The sequence below is a fragment of the Podarcis filfolensis genome (assembly GCF_964270895.1).
Source record: "Podarcis filfolensis genome assembly, chromosome: 17".
Lineage (NCBI taxonomy): Eukaryota > Metazoa > Chordata > Lepidosauria > Squamata > Lacertidae > Podarcis > Podarcis filfolensis.
In genome coordinates, this window is record NC_139621.1 from 34350059 (window position 1) to 34366462 (window position 16404).

General features: G+C 47.4%; 1 protein-coding gene across 3 annotated transcripts in view; it reads left to right on the forward strand.

Moving 5' to 3' along the window:
* Positions 1-16078, forward strand: part of LOC310752622 (stimulated by retinoic acid gene 6 protein-like) — a 29921-nt gene extending 13843 nt beyond the window's left edge. Inside the window, exons 8-18 of one of the 3 annotated variants that reach the window (XM_083593427.1) lie at positions 508-581; positions 1648-1759; positions 2825-2975; positions 7601-7676; positions 7891-7972; positions 9231-9279; positions 9367-9484; positions 11422-11541; positions 13137-13300; positions 14259-14411; positions 15786-16072. In XM_083593427.1, coding sequence (XP_083449553.1) covers positions 508-581; positions 1648-1759; positions 2825-2975; positions 7601-7676; positions 7891-7972; positions 9231-9279; positions 9367-9484; positions 11422-11541; positions 13137-13300; positions 14259-14411; positions 15786-15871 — 1185 coding nt within the window. In that variant the 3' untranslated portion in view covers positions 15872-16072. Of the gene's footprint in view, positions 1-507; positions 582-1647; positions 1760-2824; positions 2976-7600; positions 7677-7890; positions 7973-9230; positions 9280-9366; positions 9485-11421; positions 11812-13136; positions 13301-14258; positions 14412-15512 lie in introns of all 3 variants that reach the window. The other 2 variants (XM_083593426.1, XR_014542999.1) reach the window with 2 other exon arrangements.
* The last annotated feature ends 326 nt before the right edge of the window (positions 16079-16404 follow it).

Sequence of the window (16404 nt, forward strand, 5' to 3'; positions counted from 1 at the left end):
CTCAAACTTAATCCGTTCCGGAAGTCCGTTCCAAAACCAAAGCGTTCCAAAACCAAGGTGCGCTTTCCCATAGAAAGTACCGTATTTTTCGCTCCATAAGACGCACCTAGTTTTTAGAGGAGGAAAACAAGAAAAAAATATTCTGCACAGAGCATGTAAGCGGCTCTCACTTTTCTTGCTTTAAAGCAAGCAAAGCAAGAGTCGCTTACATGGCTTCTGTCCCGCTTTGTGCAGCTCTCACTTTGCTTGCCCATCCCTCCTCCCGCCTCGCTGTAAAGCGATGCGACACTGGAGGTTTTTTCAGCCGAAATATTCCACAGGAACGCAGAAGTTGCCATTCAGTTGCCAGTAATTTAATAAATAAGAAACAATAATTTTGTAAATATGTGATTAGTCCCCAGACACTTTAGCGTGTTCTTAATTTCAAGGTGTCCTCTCCTTTGGACTCTTCCAGCTGAAAGATGTGCTCCCTGGAATAATGAAGCATCTCTTTGCTTCTCCCTGCAGGAGGAGAAGGCCTCCGTCATGGAACCACACCAGGCTCAATATGTCCAGCAGCTCATGAGGAAGCCTCCACTGATGTGAGCAGGGTCATTCTGTCCCAGGGGCATTTGCCTTTTTAGCCTAGAAAAATAATAACAGTGGAATCTGCATCGAGGGTTTTATAAGCTCCAGCTGCCCCTGCTAGGGACAGCCCCTATTTTCAGTCTCCCCCCTTGCCTTTCCTAGGTTAGCTGATGCCTTACCCACCATCCCTGGGCAGGAGAAAATAGCATCTGTTGACCGAGGTCTCTTCCTGGGAACCTTTTTCCTGATTTGTTTGCATGGGGTTTATATGACTTTCTGTCAATCAATCATTATACCACCCTGGTAGTGCCTCTCACCATCACACACCCACACCCCTACCGTATTTTTCTGTGTATAAGGCTAGGTTTTCCCCCTAAAAAATAATGTCAAAAGTTAGGGGGCACTGTGGGTTAAACCACAGAGCCCAGGACTTGCTGATCGGAAGGTCGGCGGTTCGAATCCCCGTGACTGGGTGAGCTCCCGTTGCTCGGTCCCAGCTCCTGCCAACCTAGCAGTTCGAAAGCACGTCAAAGTGCAAGTAGATAAATAGGTACCGCTCCGGCGGGAAGGTAAACAGCTCTGGTTTGGCAGAAGCGGCTTTGTCATGCTGGCCACATGACCTGGAAGCTGTACACCGGCTCCCTCGGCCAGTAAAGCGAGATGAGCGCTGCAACCCCAGAGTTGGTCACGACTGGACCTAATGGTCAGGGGTCCCTTTACCTTTACCTTTAAATTTCCACTATGCAGTTGAATCCCATCTGCAGTTTGGAGGCGACCTGAGAGTTAACATAGTAAGGAGGCCCCATGAGATTAGAATGGTACCCAGGGATGCTGGATCACAGTGGTGAACAGGCAACTGCTGATTTTTTAATTTTTTTTTCTTCTAGGCTTTATTTCACCCGGGTCAAAGAGCCAATTTGGCACAACCCCCCATAGCTACAGCTCTGCTTTAGGTGCCCACATTCTGTGGTAGGGGTGAAATTAGGAGGAGGGTAGACCACTTTCTGAGAGCAGTTTCCACACACAGACCACCTTCCCTTGTCACTTCAGTGCTCTTTACACGTTCTTTCCCACCAACAGGCAGCCTCAGAAATCCTGGATCCGGCGGAATGTATATGAATGGGACCCTTATTTTCAGTTCCCCAGCAGGATGATCTCCATGGCTGTGCTTGCCCTCATCTGCCTCTACATGGTGAATAAAATATTCCCTGTTTCTTTCTGGGTGGGTGGAGAGATATTTTGGAGTAACAACATGGCTTTCCGGAGTAGGTAAGAGCAGCTCAATTTATTGATTTCCAATGGGGCAGATGTGTTAATCTCTCTCTCTCTCTCTGTGTGTGTGTGTAAGATCCAGCTTCCTCTTCTCAGATGAACGGCCCTTTGTTCATGGGGATATCTGTAATAATAATAATAATAATAATAATAATAATAATAATAATAATAATAAAAAATACCCCACCCATCTGGCTGGGTTTCCCCAGCCACTCTGGGTGGCTTCCAACAGAATATTAAGAACATGATAAAACATCAAACATTAAAAACAGGGCTGCCTTCAGATAGTTGTTTATTTCCTTGACATCTGATGGGAGGGTGTTCCACAGGGCGGGCGCCACTACTGAGAAGGCCCTCTGCCTGGTTCCTTGTAGCTTCACTTCTCGCAGTGAGGGAAGTGCCAGAAGGCTCTCGGAGCTGGACCTCGGTGTCCGGGCTGAATGATGGGGGTGGAGATGCTCCTTCAGGTATACTGGGCTGAGGCAGTTTAAGGCTTTAAAGGTCAGTACCAACACTTTGATCTGTGCTCAGAAATGTACTGGGAGCCAATGTAGGTTTTTTGGGACTGGTGTTATATGGTCTGCGTGGCCACTCCCAGACACCAGTCTAGCTGCCGCATTCTGGATTAAATGTAGTTTCTGGGTCAGCTTCAAAGCCCCATGTAGAGCGCATTGCAGTAGTCCAAGCGGTAGATAACCAGAGCATGCACCACTCTGGCAAGACAGTCCACGGGCAGGTAGGGTCTCAGCCTGCGTACCAGATGGAGCTGGTAGACAGCTGCCCTGGACACAGAATTGACCTGCACTTCCATGGACAGCTGTGAGTCCAGAATGACTCACATTAATGAGCATTGATTCTTTAATTGTTCATATTTGGGCTGCAGATCTTTAAAGGAGTTCACTAGTGAAGGTTAGCAGCATGAAATATTGTCTGGGAATAACTGCTGCAAGTTAACTGCTGCTTTTTATCCATTTCTCTCCTCCAGTTTGTTGTGAATGAGTTTTATGTCTTCAAGATGGTCTCACAAGCGCTGCAAGCTCTGAAGTCCACCTTTGATGTGGTTATTGTTTCCAGCAATACAACAGAAGTAGTTGCCCAGGTTGAGCATTTGAAAGACTTTATTGACATCACAGAAGGTATGGGCACAGTCTGTGACTTATTTTGCATGTGTGTGTTGATGACAAAATGATGTTGGTGGTTGCATTTCACCAGCTTTTCACATCTGCCAATGCTGACATCAATATCTTGGGCAGCCCGTGTCTGCTGTTCGAATATGGATGTTACACGGACTATAATGTACCTTCGATTTAAACTGGGCTCTTTTCCCACAGACAGCGTGGGGAATGCTGATTAGGTGGAAACTCTCAGAGTGATTAAATGCAAACAACGCGTTTCAGTGGTGAGGTGGGAGTGGGGATCGGATCTGGAATTCAACACCTTCACACACCAATCAGGAGGACCCAAACTATTCTTTGGGGTGACAGTTTTTTGGGGGGCACTTATCAGATTCTGGATTATAATGGGCAAGTTCCTGTCATCAGGAGATCTCTCAGTCCTCTTATTTCTCAATTAGTTTTTTTTTAATCAAAGATTTTCTTGTGTTCCAAAACAAACAAACAAACAAACAAACGTATTTATATTTAATTTTGCTACAGTAATCTATGTTTACTCCTGCTGGGTCCTTCCAGTGTCCAGTTACGATGTTTCTTGCTGCCTCTCAGTCCTCTTGATGTTGGGGTTCAGGCGGAGGCTTCTTCCAAGGGCATCACAGAGTGGCTGGAGAGATCTTCATCCCAACCCAAAACACTTTTACCGTATTTTTCGCACCATAGGGCGCACCGGACCATAGGGCTCACTTAGTTTTGGGAGGCGGAAAACAAGAAAAAATTATTCTGAGCCCCAGAAGCCAGAACAGCAAGAGGGATCTGGCTTCTGGGATACCGTGTGGCTGTTCTGGCTTCTGGGATAACCGCGCCAAGCCTCTTCAGGGCAGCGGGATGAAGGCTCCCCCTGCCCAAAGAGGCTGCGCAGGGCTAAAGCAGAAGCCAGGACAGGTGCGTCGCTGAAGGGGCACTGCGCCTTCTCTCTCTCTGCGCAGCACCCCTCCTTCACAGGAGAGGCGCTGCGCAGAGAGGGAGAAGGCACAGCGCCCTTCAGCGAAGCTGGAGAATGAACAGAAGAAGACCCTTCTGTTCCTCCTCCGGCTTCACTGGACAGGCGCGTTGCTCAAGGGGAGCTGCGCTTTCTCTCTCTCCTCCGTCACAGGAGAGGCACTACGCAGAGAGGGAGAAGGTGCAGCGCCCCTTCAGCGAAGCTGGAGAAGCTCCAGCTTCCAGGTCAGGTGCATCGCTGCGAAGCCAAGGAGCCTGCATTCACTCCATAGGACGCACACACATTTCCCCTTCATTTTTGGAGGGGGAAAGGTGCATCCTATAGAGCGAAAAATACGGTACTTTTCTTTTAGAACACAGGTGGCCCTAGAGTCTAGATGTTTCTTGGACTCCAACTACCTTCAGCCCCAGGTGTTATGGTACCAAGGGGTTGCTCGAGAGCAAGTAGGCAAATGCCTCCCTGCTCGGCTGTGAAGCCTTGCTTTTGATGCCAAAATAAACTTTCTCTGTGCAGAGCGCCACTCTCCCATGGCTGGCTCATTCCCTGCAGAATCTGTGAGTGGGCGGTCCTTAAACCTTCCCCAGCAGAGTAGTTTCTTGACGCCCAGTCTGCGCCTCCCCTCTCGGCGCGGAAGCCTACTGCGCAGGGAGGGCGTGGGTAACGGAGGACCTCTCTCCTCCCCACTTTGCCCAGGCAAGGTATCCTGGCACCGCCTCACCTCCTCCAAGCCCTGAAGCTCCTCTCCGCTGGAGGCGTGGTTACTCTCCTCCGCTGAGGAGGTGCTGCTTCCCACGATCTTTGGGGGATCTCTTTAATCCATCTGGCTTTGCCCCTCTCGCCCCTGAGCCGATGGCAGTTCCCTGACACCAGCTGATGTGGCTAATAGCTGCGGATGAGAGGGAGTGAGTCCAGAAACATCTAGAGATACCCAGGCTGGTCCCTCTTCCCTTAGAGCTACTTAGGTTTGCCAGGAGGCAGGAATCTCTTCCTGCTGAGAAGGCAGCATGAATGACTGCCAGGAATGTGTACGTGCTGAGAGACACACGCAGGGTATGTGAGCCTGGTAGAGGAGACTGCTTTCATATTCCCTTGCATGTCTTCAGTTTCACCTCCAGTTCGGAAAATTAACTGTCTTGCCAAAGGCAAGGTGGTTCTTTTAAACGGAGATTCAGAAGCAATACAAAATGCACAAATGAGTGAGAAGATTAAAGATTTTATTCTAAAACAGCAAAGCACTTCAATCTGCCACTTGCAAGCCCCCATGAAACAGCAAAGCGACTCCCCCAGGAAAGGCTGGATTTAGGTTTGATGAGGCCCTCAGCTACTGAAGGGACGTGGGTGGCGCTGTGGGTTAAACCACTGAGCCTAGGGCTTGCCGATCAGAAGGTTCGGCAGTTCGAATCCCCGCGACGGGGTGAGCTCCCGTTGCTCGGTCCCTGCTCCTGCCAACCTAGCAGTTCGAAAGCACATCAAAGTGCAAGTACATAAATAGGTACCGCTCCAGCGGGAAGGTAAATGGCATTTCCGTGCGCTGCTCTGGTTCGCCAGAAGCGGCGTAGTCATGCTGGCCACATGACCCGGAAGCTGTAAGCTGGCTCCCTTGGCCAGTAAAGTGAGATGAGCGCCGCAACCCCAGAGTCGGCCACAACTGGACCTAATGGTCAGGGGTCCCTTTACCTTTTAAGCTACTGAAGGCAATGGGGCCCTTTATATGTCCAGCTGTCCTTTGTCAAGAACAAATTGTAGCTGTTTTTTGTGTGTTGAATATATGATATATGGTAATTTATGGACCTAATAGGTATCTAAAGCCATTTGCACTTAACAAATAGGAGCCTATGTTGTAAACAAAAATCTGCCCTTTTTCCCTTCTGGGGTATCCAAGAGCCCTTATAGAGTCCTTATGTAGGTTCCCTATCGGTAGGAGAAAATAACAGAGGCCAACCAGAGAATATTGAGAAGCAAAGCAGCTAGTAAGCTTGATCTTTATTGATCTGTTGCAACAGGGTCCTCACTCACCACACGCAGGAGGGAGGAGGAACCCAGAACAATGGTGTGCAAGCCCTTATATAGACTTTTGAAATTGCCCACTGTAGCTCAAGACCACCCCCAGAAACATCATACCTACATCACAGAAAGGGCGGTCTGCAGTAGAAATCTGAGTGCTTTGTTTACCTCCTGTTTGCTAGGTTACCTGTTTAATGGTCAGGATTGGATTGCCTGGGGAGCCTGGCCTGTCTTTTGTAAGGATAAATTCTTAGTAATGATAAATACTTAGTTCCTGGGCCAGGTCACAGGCTCACCCTATTCAAACACAGACATACCCTTAAGACAGGGTTTGTGAAGGAAAGAACAATGGGGAGGCTTTTCCATTTTCCTTTGACCTTGCAGAGAAAACATTTGGTCAATTTGGGACAGTTTGGGAATGAAAAATGATTTCAGGTCGGTCCTCCGGTGCTGATCTATGTACGTGCTTGGTTGGTACATTTATTATATATCTAAGACCTTAAAATTTGTATCACACCTACACAACACAAAACAAAACAAAACAAAACACTGTTGCTGTATGTAGGTTTTATTTTATTTTATTTTTTATCTTATATTTTGGAAATATACATCCAGGTTTTTTTTCCTTTAATTTTTTTGCCCCCCCCCCCCCAACAGAGTGGGGCCATAAGCTATAGCTTGTTTAGCTTATACATAAATCTGGCACTGGGACATGGGTGGCGCTGTGGGTTAAACCACTGAGCCTAGGGCTTGCTGATCAGAAGGTCGGCAGTTCGAATCCCCGCGACGGGGTGAGCTCCCGTTGCTCGGTCCCTGCTCCTGCCAACCTAGCAGTTCGGAAGCATGTCAAAGTGCAAGTAGATAAATAGGTACCGCTCCAGTGGGAAGGTAAATGGCATTTCCGTGCGCTGCTCTGGTTTGCCAGAAGTGGCTTAGTCATGCTGGCCACATGACCCGGAAGATGTACACCGGCTCCCTCGGCCAATAAAGCAAGATGAGTGCCGCAACCCCAGAGCCGGCCATGACTGGACCTAATGGTCAGGGGTCCCTTTACCTTTACCTAAATCTGGCACTGCCCCCAGGTCGCCTCAGTTTGCACGGCCCTGCGGCCGATCAGTCGTCACATGAGCTTCAAAGAAACTCTGCCCATACTGTCCGATTTTATAGATAACCTGTGTAACTTTCCAGAGTGGCTACGTGCAGATAATCCATCAACCGCCCCCTCCCAATGCCTCACTTTCTCAAAACAATCTCCAACATGAAAGCAGGTACCCAGCACTATCCTCCCAAACAGATTAAGGCAGCTGTGGGGGGGTCTTCACCTCCTCCCAATCTTCTCAGGACATCAAAGACTGTTCTCACACCATCAAAAAACTTAACAAGAGCGAGGGAGAGGGAAGGAACAGAGGCAGGAAGGGCTCTGTGTCAGATCACTAACTCCTCAATACGTTTTGTTTTCCGGATGCATTTCCCATACATTGACTCACAAGTAAAAAGAGGGTGGTGAGTAACGGTTCTGAAGCTTGCAAGCGTCTTGGTACCTTCCATGCCTGTGAAAGCAGAGCAGTTTTGAGGTTGTGTTGACTGAGGATATGACCTCACAGAGAGGATGAGGTCACACAGGTGATGGTTCTTTGTCCCACAGGTGTGTGGCTTTTCACCACCGTCACTGCCTGCCTCACGAGTGTCAGCTACGTGTTCCACATCCTGGCCTGCTACAGGTATGGAGATGCTTTTGTGCCTTGTATCTTATTCCGCGAGGATTTCGGGACCCCGGGGGGAGTGGAGGAAAAGAAAGAGCAGCTTGTCCAAGCAGATCTAGGCAGCCAATTTAAGTCCTGGCAAAGTCAAGTCTAGTCCAAATTGTATTTGTATTTTGGGGGCACAGCTGACTCTGGCAGCATATAAATAAACTCGACTACCCTATTTTCCTAGAAAGCACATGAAACGGTTGTGGGCTGGCCAGAAGCAATTCCTTCCATTGGTGTTTGTCAGGCTGTCATCTTCTCAAAATGTGGTGAGTTCTCACTTCTCTTCCCCTTCAAGTCTACCCGCAGCAGTAACCTATCTTGCAAAAACCTGAATCTCTGCTACGTCACCCAGACGTTGTCTGGAAAGCTCTGCCCTGGCTGCTCGTTCCATGTTCAGCCCAATTCAAGATGCAAGTGTTGGTCTATACAGCCCTAAATAGTCAGGGTCCCAGTTATATAATGGAGTACCTCCCCTTGTCCTATCCTGCCTATGAATCGAGATCTGCTGGTGAGTCCCTTTTGGCTGTACCATTGCTTAGTGAAAGCTGGAGGGTCAGAATTCAGAACAGGGTCTTCTCAGTGGTGGCACCCTAATTGTAAAACACTCATCCTGTAGAGATTAGGCAGGTGCTGACACTGAGGAACATTTGGTGCCAGGAAAAAATATGTTTTTGCCCAGTCTTTTGAAGTTTAGTCTGTTTTAAGATGGCTGTTGTGGCAAATGAAGGAATATGTGAATAGGTTTTTAATTCAATTTTGATGTGTTGATTTTCTGTAGTTGATTTGTTGCTCTGTTACCATTGCATGATGAAGGCTGGAATACAGATCCCATAACTAACCAACCAACCAACCAACCAAACACATACATACATACATACATACATACATACATAGGTAAAGGTAAAGGGACCCCTGACCATTAGGTCCAGTCGTGGCCAACTCTGGGGTTGCGGCGCTCATCTAGCTTTACTGGCCGAGGGAGCTGGCGTACAGCTTCCGGGTCATGTGGCCAGCATGACTAAGCCGCTTCTGGCAAACCAGAGCAGCACACGGAAACGCTGTTTACCTTCCCACTGGAGCGGTACCTATTTATCTACTTGCACTTTGACGTGCTTTCGAACTGCTAGGTTGGCAGGAGCAGGGACTGAGCAATGGGAGCTCACCCCGTCGCGGGGATTCGAACCGCCGACCTTCTGATTGGCAAGTCCTAGGCTCTGTGGTTTAACCCACAGTGCCACATACATACATACAAAAAATAATGGCATGCTGGGGTCAGTTTCTTCGTCACATGGAATGTTGGGAGAATGAGACAGAATGTTTATGACTGGTCCCAATTGTTAGTCTTTTATCACTGCTTAGCTTTGGTATCAATGGCTTCAGCAAGGAAGATGGTCCATAGTAGAAGTCCTAGTGGAGATTTATTATATATCAGGCCATGTGTATATTCTTATTTTCTATTATACATTTGAGAGTTTATTGTATATAAACGTCTCTCCATTTTTTATTTTATTTTAACATTAACAGGCCGCAATAGCAAGATACTCTGGTTGGCAAATTGCATACATACTATGGGGTACGTGACTGTCTTTTTTGTGAAATGATGATTGTGTATGCCCCTTTCTTCCCTTGTTAATTGTTCATTTGTGCTTTTTCCCTCTAGGGTACCTGATCATCCACACAGTTCAGTGCCTCTTTGGGGTGATGTTCATGTATGGTTTCGTTTTGCCCATCAAGCATGGTCAGGGGATCGAAATGCTTAAAAGTCTGGGAACTGGGATGTAAGTGCCCTGCATTTTTTGTACAGTCTACTAGGGTACTGACTGAGAAGGAGGTTGTGAGCCAGGACATTGGTCAGGCAGGCATTCGCTGGGTAGTCTTGGGTGAGTGATCATCTCTCAGTTTTGCCCACCGCTTCCTACATTCACAAAACATTTATTTCATTCTCAGGTGTTCATTGTGCTTTATCAAAGGCACAGAAAACATAAATAGAAGTGCCCTTTGCAAGCTGTGCTTGTGAACCTGATGACTCTCATTTTGGGGGGTCAAACATTTGGTTTTCAACCTTCTGGTCCTCGCAATCCAGACATTTACCATTTCCCCATCTGGCTGAGCTGCTTCTAGGTGGGCGACTCCTACTGCTACCCGAACACAGAGGTGTACCTAGAGGTTGATGAAACTGGCTCCCTCTGGGGGCACAGGCCCGAGAAGGGCGTAAATATCAGCTGCCAGACTATGAAGTGTATGGTGCTTATGTACGCGATGATGTGCTGCTGCTGTCGTGGTGAGATCAAACATGGGAGATGCTTCCTATTCTTCTTACACCACGGCACAAAGTTGATTTTTTCAGGGGGTGGGTGGGCTCCAACACAGTTCCTTGCCAGGGGTGCAAAGTGTTATGTACTGAAGTTCTCACCCTGGGCCAGCAGGGGGATACTGTAGATAGTTTTCACTCAGGTCCACATATGCAAATAAGGGATTGAAAGTGACGTTCAGTGATTGGATAGTTACAGAAAATGGTTACTGTTGCGTTCTAGTGGAGCTCTATATAAGCAGGCTGGCTGAACCCTTGAGTTCAGTTCTGTTCTGGCCTGTGAATAAACAAGAGCTGTTTGAAGAATCGCTGTGACGTCTGATATGTTCACCCACAACTTAACACAAAGGACTCTAGGTGTGCATTTGCCCAAAGATTGCAAGTTACAACAAGTGGAATTGCAATTGACTCACCCTCCTATTGGGAATACAGTGGTACCTCGGGTTACAGACGCTTCAGGTTACAGATGCTTCAGGTTACAGACTCCACTAACCCAGATATAGTACCTCGGGTTAAGAACTTTGCTTCAGGATGAGAACAGAAATTGTGGTCCAGCGGCGTGGTGGCAGCAACAGGAGGCCCCATTAGCTAAAGTGGTGCTTCAGGTTAAGAACAGTTTCAGGTTAAGAATGGACCTCCAGAACGAATTAAGTACTTAACCCGAGGTACCACTGTATTGCCGATTTCCTATGTGTACATCCTGGTATTTTCCAGCCACCCCAGTGGGTGTGGCATAGCAGTTGTTGTTGTGTTGTTGTTGTTTAGTCGTTTAGTCATGTCCGACTCTTTGTGACCCCATGGACCAGAGCACGCCAGGCACTCCTGTCTTCCACTGCCTCCCGCAGTTTGGTCAAACTCATGCTGGTAGCTTCGAAAACACTGTCCAACCATCTCGTCCTCTGTCGTCCCCTTCTCCTTGTGCCCTCCATCTTTCCCAACATCAGGGTCTTTTCCAGGGAGTCTTCTCTTCTCATGAGGTGGCCAAAGTATTGGAGCCTCAGCTTCAGGATCTGTCCTTCCAGTGAGCACTCAGGGTTGATTTCCTTAAGAATGGATAGGTTTGATCTTCTTGCCGTCCATGGGACTCTCAAGAGTCTCCTCCATGCACCATAATTCAAAAGCATCCATTCTTCGGCGACCAGCCTTCTTTATGGTCCAATAGCAGTTGTAGGAGAGCCCATTTGCAGCTCAGCACAGATTTCCCTTAATAACCCTTGTAGATCCATGGCATTTTTTGACTTTGCTGGTTTTTTAAATCAGTCTTTCAATTATTACTAGCGGTCTGTTGTCGGTGATAGCTGGGAAAGAAATGTACTGATGCATACCTGACCTTGGCATTCAGCTCCTTATATTTGTGTTACAATCTCATAAAACTGTCACTTTTCTCTGCCTTTTCTGCCTCAGCCTCACACTTGCAGTTGTCATAGGGCTCATGCAACTGCAGATTGCAACAGCTACTGCCTTCTTTCTTCAGCCGAAGATTTTGCTGACTGACAAGGAAAAGCCTTTGGCTCTTGATAACAGGTCAGGGCAAGGAAGTTGGGTTGCCAACGGGGTTTGTTTTTTGTCCAGGGGAGGGCTCTTAATATTTTATCCAACTTGCACAACAGACACATCTACTGGTCCTGCCAATGAGTTTCTGCTTATCATGCAGTTGTTAAAGGCGTTGGAGCCGTGCTAGAAAAAAGCTGGCCTTTCTACTTCCCATTGTTCAAGTTCATGATAGAAAAATCTGTTGCAGTCGAAGCTGTGCAAGGCAAGAAATGTTTGCTGCTTCTGTCTGATGGAGGAAAAGTGTAACCATAGTGTTTGCCGGGAGAACATACTAGTCAGGATTCTTGCAAGGACATTGTTCTCTGTCTTGAACAAGAACACAACAGCAACAGGAAAGTCCTGTGACCACCCAGAAATGTTAAATCTGGTGCTAGTAAAGGTAAAGGGACCCCTGACCATTAGGTCCAGTTGTGGCCGACTCTGGGGTTGCGGTGCTCATCTCGCTTTATTGGCCGAGAGAGCCGGCGTACAGCTTCCGGGTCATGTGGCCAGCATGACTAAGCTGCTTCTGGCGAACCAGAGCAGTGCACGGAAATGCCGTTTACCTTCCCGCCGGAGCGGTACCTATTTATCTACTTGCACTTTGATGTGTTTTCAAACTGCTAGGTTGGCAGGAACAGGGACCGAGAACCGGGAGCTCACCCCGTCGCGGGGATTCGAACCGCCGACCTTCTGATCGGCAAGTCCTAGGCTCTGTGGTTTAACCCACAGCGCCACCCACATCCCCTGGTGGTGCTACCTGTTGGTATCTGGTGCTACTTAGTGGTTAAACTTTCTAATAGGTAAAAAAAGGTAAAGGTCCCCTGTATGGTTAAGTCCAGTCAAAGGCAACTACGGAGTGTGGCACTCATTTCGCTTTCAGGCCGAGGGAGTCAGCGTTTGTCCACAGACAGCTTTCCGGGTCATGTGGCCAGCATGACTAAACCGCTTCTGGCGCAACAGAACACTGTGACGGAAACCAGAGCGCACAGAAACACCATTTACCTTTCCACCACAGCAGTACCTATTTATCAACTTGCACTGGCATGCTTTAGAACTGCTAGGCTGGCAGGAGCTGGTAGCTCACCCCGTCGCGGGGATTTGAACCGCCGACCAAGAGGCTCATTGGTTTAGACCACACCGCCACCCGTGTCCCTTATACTTTATAATAGTGCCATCCTCACAAGGGAGTTTGCACAAGAGAAGGTCTTGAAAACAAACATGGCGCCACAAGTATGACGTAGTGAATTGGGAAGAACCGAAGGCGAGCTGCGAGGGGGTGTCCAATTTTGGCCCCCACACAGGGTGCTGCTGAAATTTGAAAGGCCAAAGTCTGGCCCTGTGTCCAGCTAACCTCCCCTCAGAGTGGAGCAACTGAAAGTAATGGACTATAATGGGCTTACTCTGAGTATGACTGGACTCGGAGCCCATCTGTACAATCCTGTGACTTGCTTTTGATTCCCACGTGTACCTTTAGCTGGAAGCCTGAAAGCTAGAAGCAGTTTGATTCATTTTGCACTTGATGCTGCCTCCTTGAGTGCGTCTGCTATTGTGACTCTCCTGTGGCGATTTGTCCTTATTTCCAGGAAAGCTTTCCACAATTTCAACTACTTCTTGTTCTTCTACAACGTGGTGCTGGGCCTGGGGGCCTGCCTGTTCCGTCTGCTGTGCAGCGTCATCGTGGGAGCCTGGCTGATTGCTCGGATAGACAGGACAATTATGCCCAAAGGCTATGAAGCAGCTGACCTGGGTAAGGCCTGGGCTACTCTCTCTCTCTCTCTCTCTCTCCTTCTAGGGCCATAAGGCTGGAAGGTTCTCAAACATCTCTGACTTTCAAAAAAGAAGCAAGTGAGCAAACCCAAAGAGCAAGGGAAAGCCCACAATGAAGGCTGCATGATTTTATCAGCTTAATAGCAAACTTAATCAACTCAAACTTCAGTTGATTAAAAAATGTTGACTAGGTTTAAGCAGTCAGGCGTGCAGGTTACCTATTGATGGACAGTACCAGTTTTCTGCAGCTGTCCCATGGTAACTGCCCTTTAGCTTGTTCACACGTTCTGCTTGTTCACACATTCGTGGCTTGTTTTTGTATTTATTTATGTTGTGAACTGCCCTGAGATCTATGGATAAAGGGTTTACAAATTCCCATGTGCTCAGCAGGGATGTCCAAATCTCTCAATTTTAGTTTTTATTGTCAGTTTTTCAGTTTTCCCTTCTTCAGTTCATTTTTTGTGTGCGTATAATTTTTATTAAATTTTCTGTTTTACAGTTTAAAATACTCATTTAAACAACCTTAAAATGTCAATGGCTTCCCTTTTTCTCTTTCGATGGTTCGTTTTGCATATCATGAATCCCTGCATATTTCACATAAACTATACCGTTCAGTATTCCATTATTACATCCATCAAAACTTGTTTACACTGTTGAATTTATCTTAGTGCTGCCCACATTTTCAAGTGTACACAATTCCCCCCCATATATTCAATAAACATTTTCCAATCTTCTTTACACGTATGTTCTTCTTGTTCTCTTATTCTATATGTGAGGTCTGCAAACTGCGCATATTCCATCAGTTTAAGTTGCCAATTTTCTTTAGTTGGGACCTTTTCCATTTTGGGGCTAACAGAACATGGGTCACAGTAGTGGCATACATAAATAACCTTTTTTGACACGAACTGAATTTTCCCCTCACTGTGATTCGACTGCAGGATTCAGGACATGGATTGGGATGCTCTTTATGGACCACCACCACACAAATCCCACCCTCGTCTGTTTTTGCCACCTTCTCGTGGTCCGAACGAGAGAGAGACAACAGCAGAGAACCACCGACTATCATCATTTCACCAATGCAACAGTAACAGGTAGACTCTGGTTGGCTGCCACAGATTTATACACGTTACAGTAAATATTAGGAATATAGTTGCCGTTTATCCATACTTGCTATTGTTTTAGGATGCCAGTAAGAAGTGTAAGCGGACACAGGTGGCACTGTAGGTTAAACCACAGAGCCTAGGACTTGCCAATCAGAAGGTCGGCGGTTCGAATCCCCGCGACGGGGTGAGCTCCCGTTGCTCGGTCCCTGCTCCTGCCAACCTAGCAGTTCGAAAGCACGTCAAAGTGCAAGTAGATAAATAGGTATCGCTCTGGCGGGAAGGTAAACGGTGCTTCCGTGCACTGCTCTGGTTTGCCAGAAGCGGCTTAGTCATGCTGGCCATATGACCCGGAAACTGTACGCCGGCTCCCTCGGCCAATAAAGAGAGATGAGCGCCGCAACCCCAGAGTCGGTCATGACTGGACCTAATGGTCAGGGGTCCCTTTACCTTTACCTAAGAAGTGTAAGCAACTTCTGACATTTACTAGCAAAATCTCAAAACTCCGCAAGTGCCTTAGGATCAAATTTCACTGTCTTTCCTGCTCTCTGCTGGCAGATATGGGCACTGCAGTGATATGGCCAGTCTATGAAATGTTCAGGTTAGGAAATATTGCATTATCACAAGTGTGTAGACCAGAGGTAGGCAAACTAAGGCCCGGGGGGCGGATACAGCCCAATCGCCTTCTCAATCCGGCCCACGGACAGTCCGGGAATCAGCATGTTTTTACATGAGTAGAATGTGTCTTTTTATTTAAAATTGCATCTCTGGGTTATTTGTGGGGCATAGGAATTCGTTCATTCTCCCCTGCCCCCCCCCCAAATATAGTTTGGCCCACCACATGGCCTGAGGGACGGTGGATTGGCCCAGGGCTGAAAAAGGTTGCTGACCCCTGATGTAACAGCAGTGTGCATGTCTGTGTATGTGTGTGGATGCTTGGCTCATCCCACAGGTGAAACCAGTATACTGGGTGTTTTTTGAAGTGGCAACCTCGTTAATGAAGCTTGTTCCACCTGCTGTCCGTGCCTTGAAGGAGAAAGGATATTAGGCAGCATATTAGAAATTAAGCACTGATGCCTTGTTTTCTTTTAGATTTCAGGGTTTCCAACAAAGCCAGGACAAGGTGGCTGCTGTCGTACACTCTTCTAAATAACCCCAGCCTCTCAGCACTCAGGAAGCCAAAATGAGGGTCCTCTCCTACAAATGTGTTGCTAATTCCCCCCACTACAGATGCAACGGGACTGAAATGAACCTCACTGAGACTGCACTGCCATATTCCTCATATGCAACTTCCCAATACTGCATCAGACCATTGGTTCATCAAACTGAGTCTATGTACTAAGATTGGCTGCCGGTCTACTCCAGTTCTGCCACCTGAGACCCTCTTAACTGAAGAGACTCTAGCGATCAAATCTGGGACCTTCTGCTTGCCAAGGAAAAACTGCTATTGAGCTCTAACCATTCATCCCCTGAACGTGAGCTTGCTATTTGAGATGGTCTGGAGAACTGCTAGCTCAGATGTCTTTATGCCTGTATGATGTGGAAGATATCTGAATAGTACCTCATTTGCTGGTTTTCATCATGCTTCCGGCATTTTCCTGCTATTTCATTGGTAGGTCTCCAGTGAAACCCGTCTCTGGGTGATTTTTGGCATAGATAATAATAATAATAATAATAATAATAATAATAATAATAATAATAATAATTTATTATTTATACCCCGCCCATCTGGCTGGGCCTCCCCAGCCACTCTGGGCGGCTTCCATAGAAACCAAAAATACAGTAAAATATCACACGTAAAAAACTTCCCTGAACAGGGCTGCCTTAAGATGTCTTCTGAATGTCAGGTAGTTGTTTATCGCTTTGACATCTGCTGCAAGGGCGTTCCACAGGGCGGGCGCCACTACCGAGAAGGCCCTCTGCCTGGTTCCCTGTAGATGAATCGAACTGCTGGAATTATAGACAAAAGGCCTTTGATATGTCC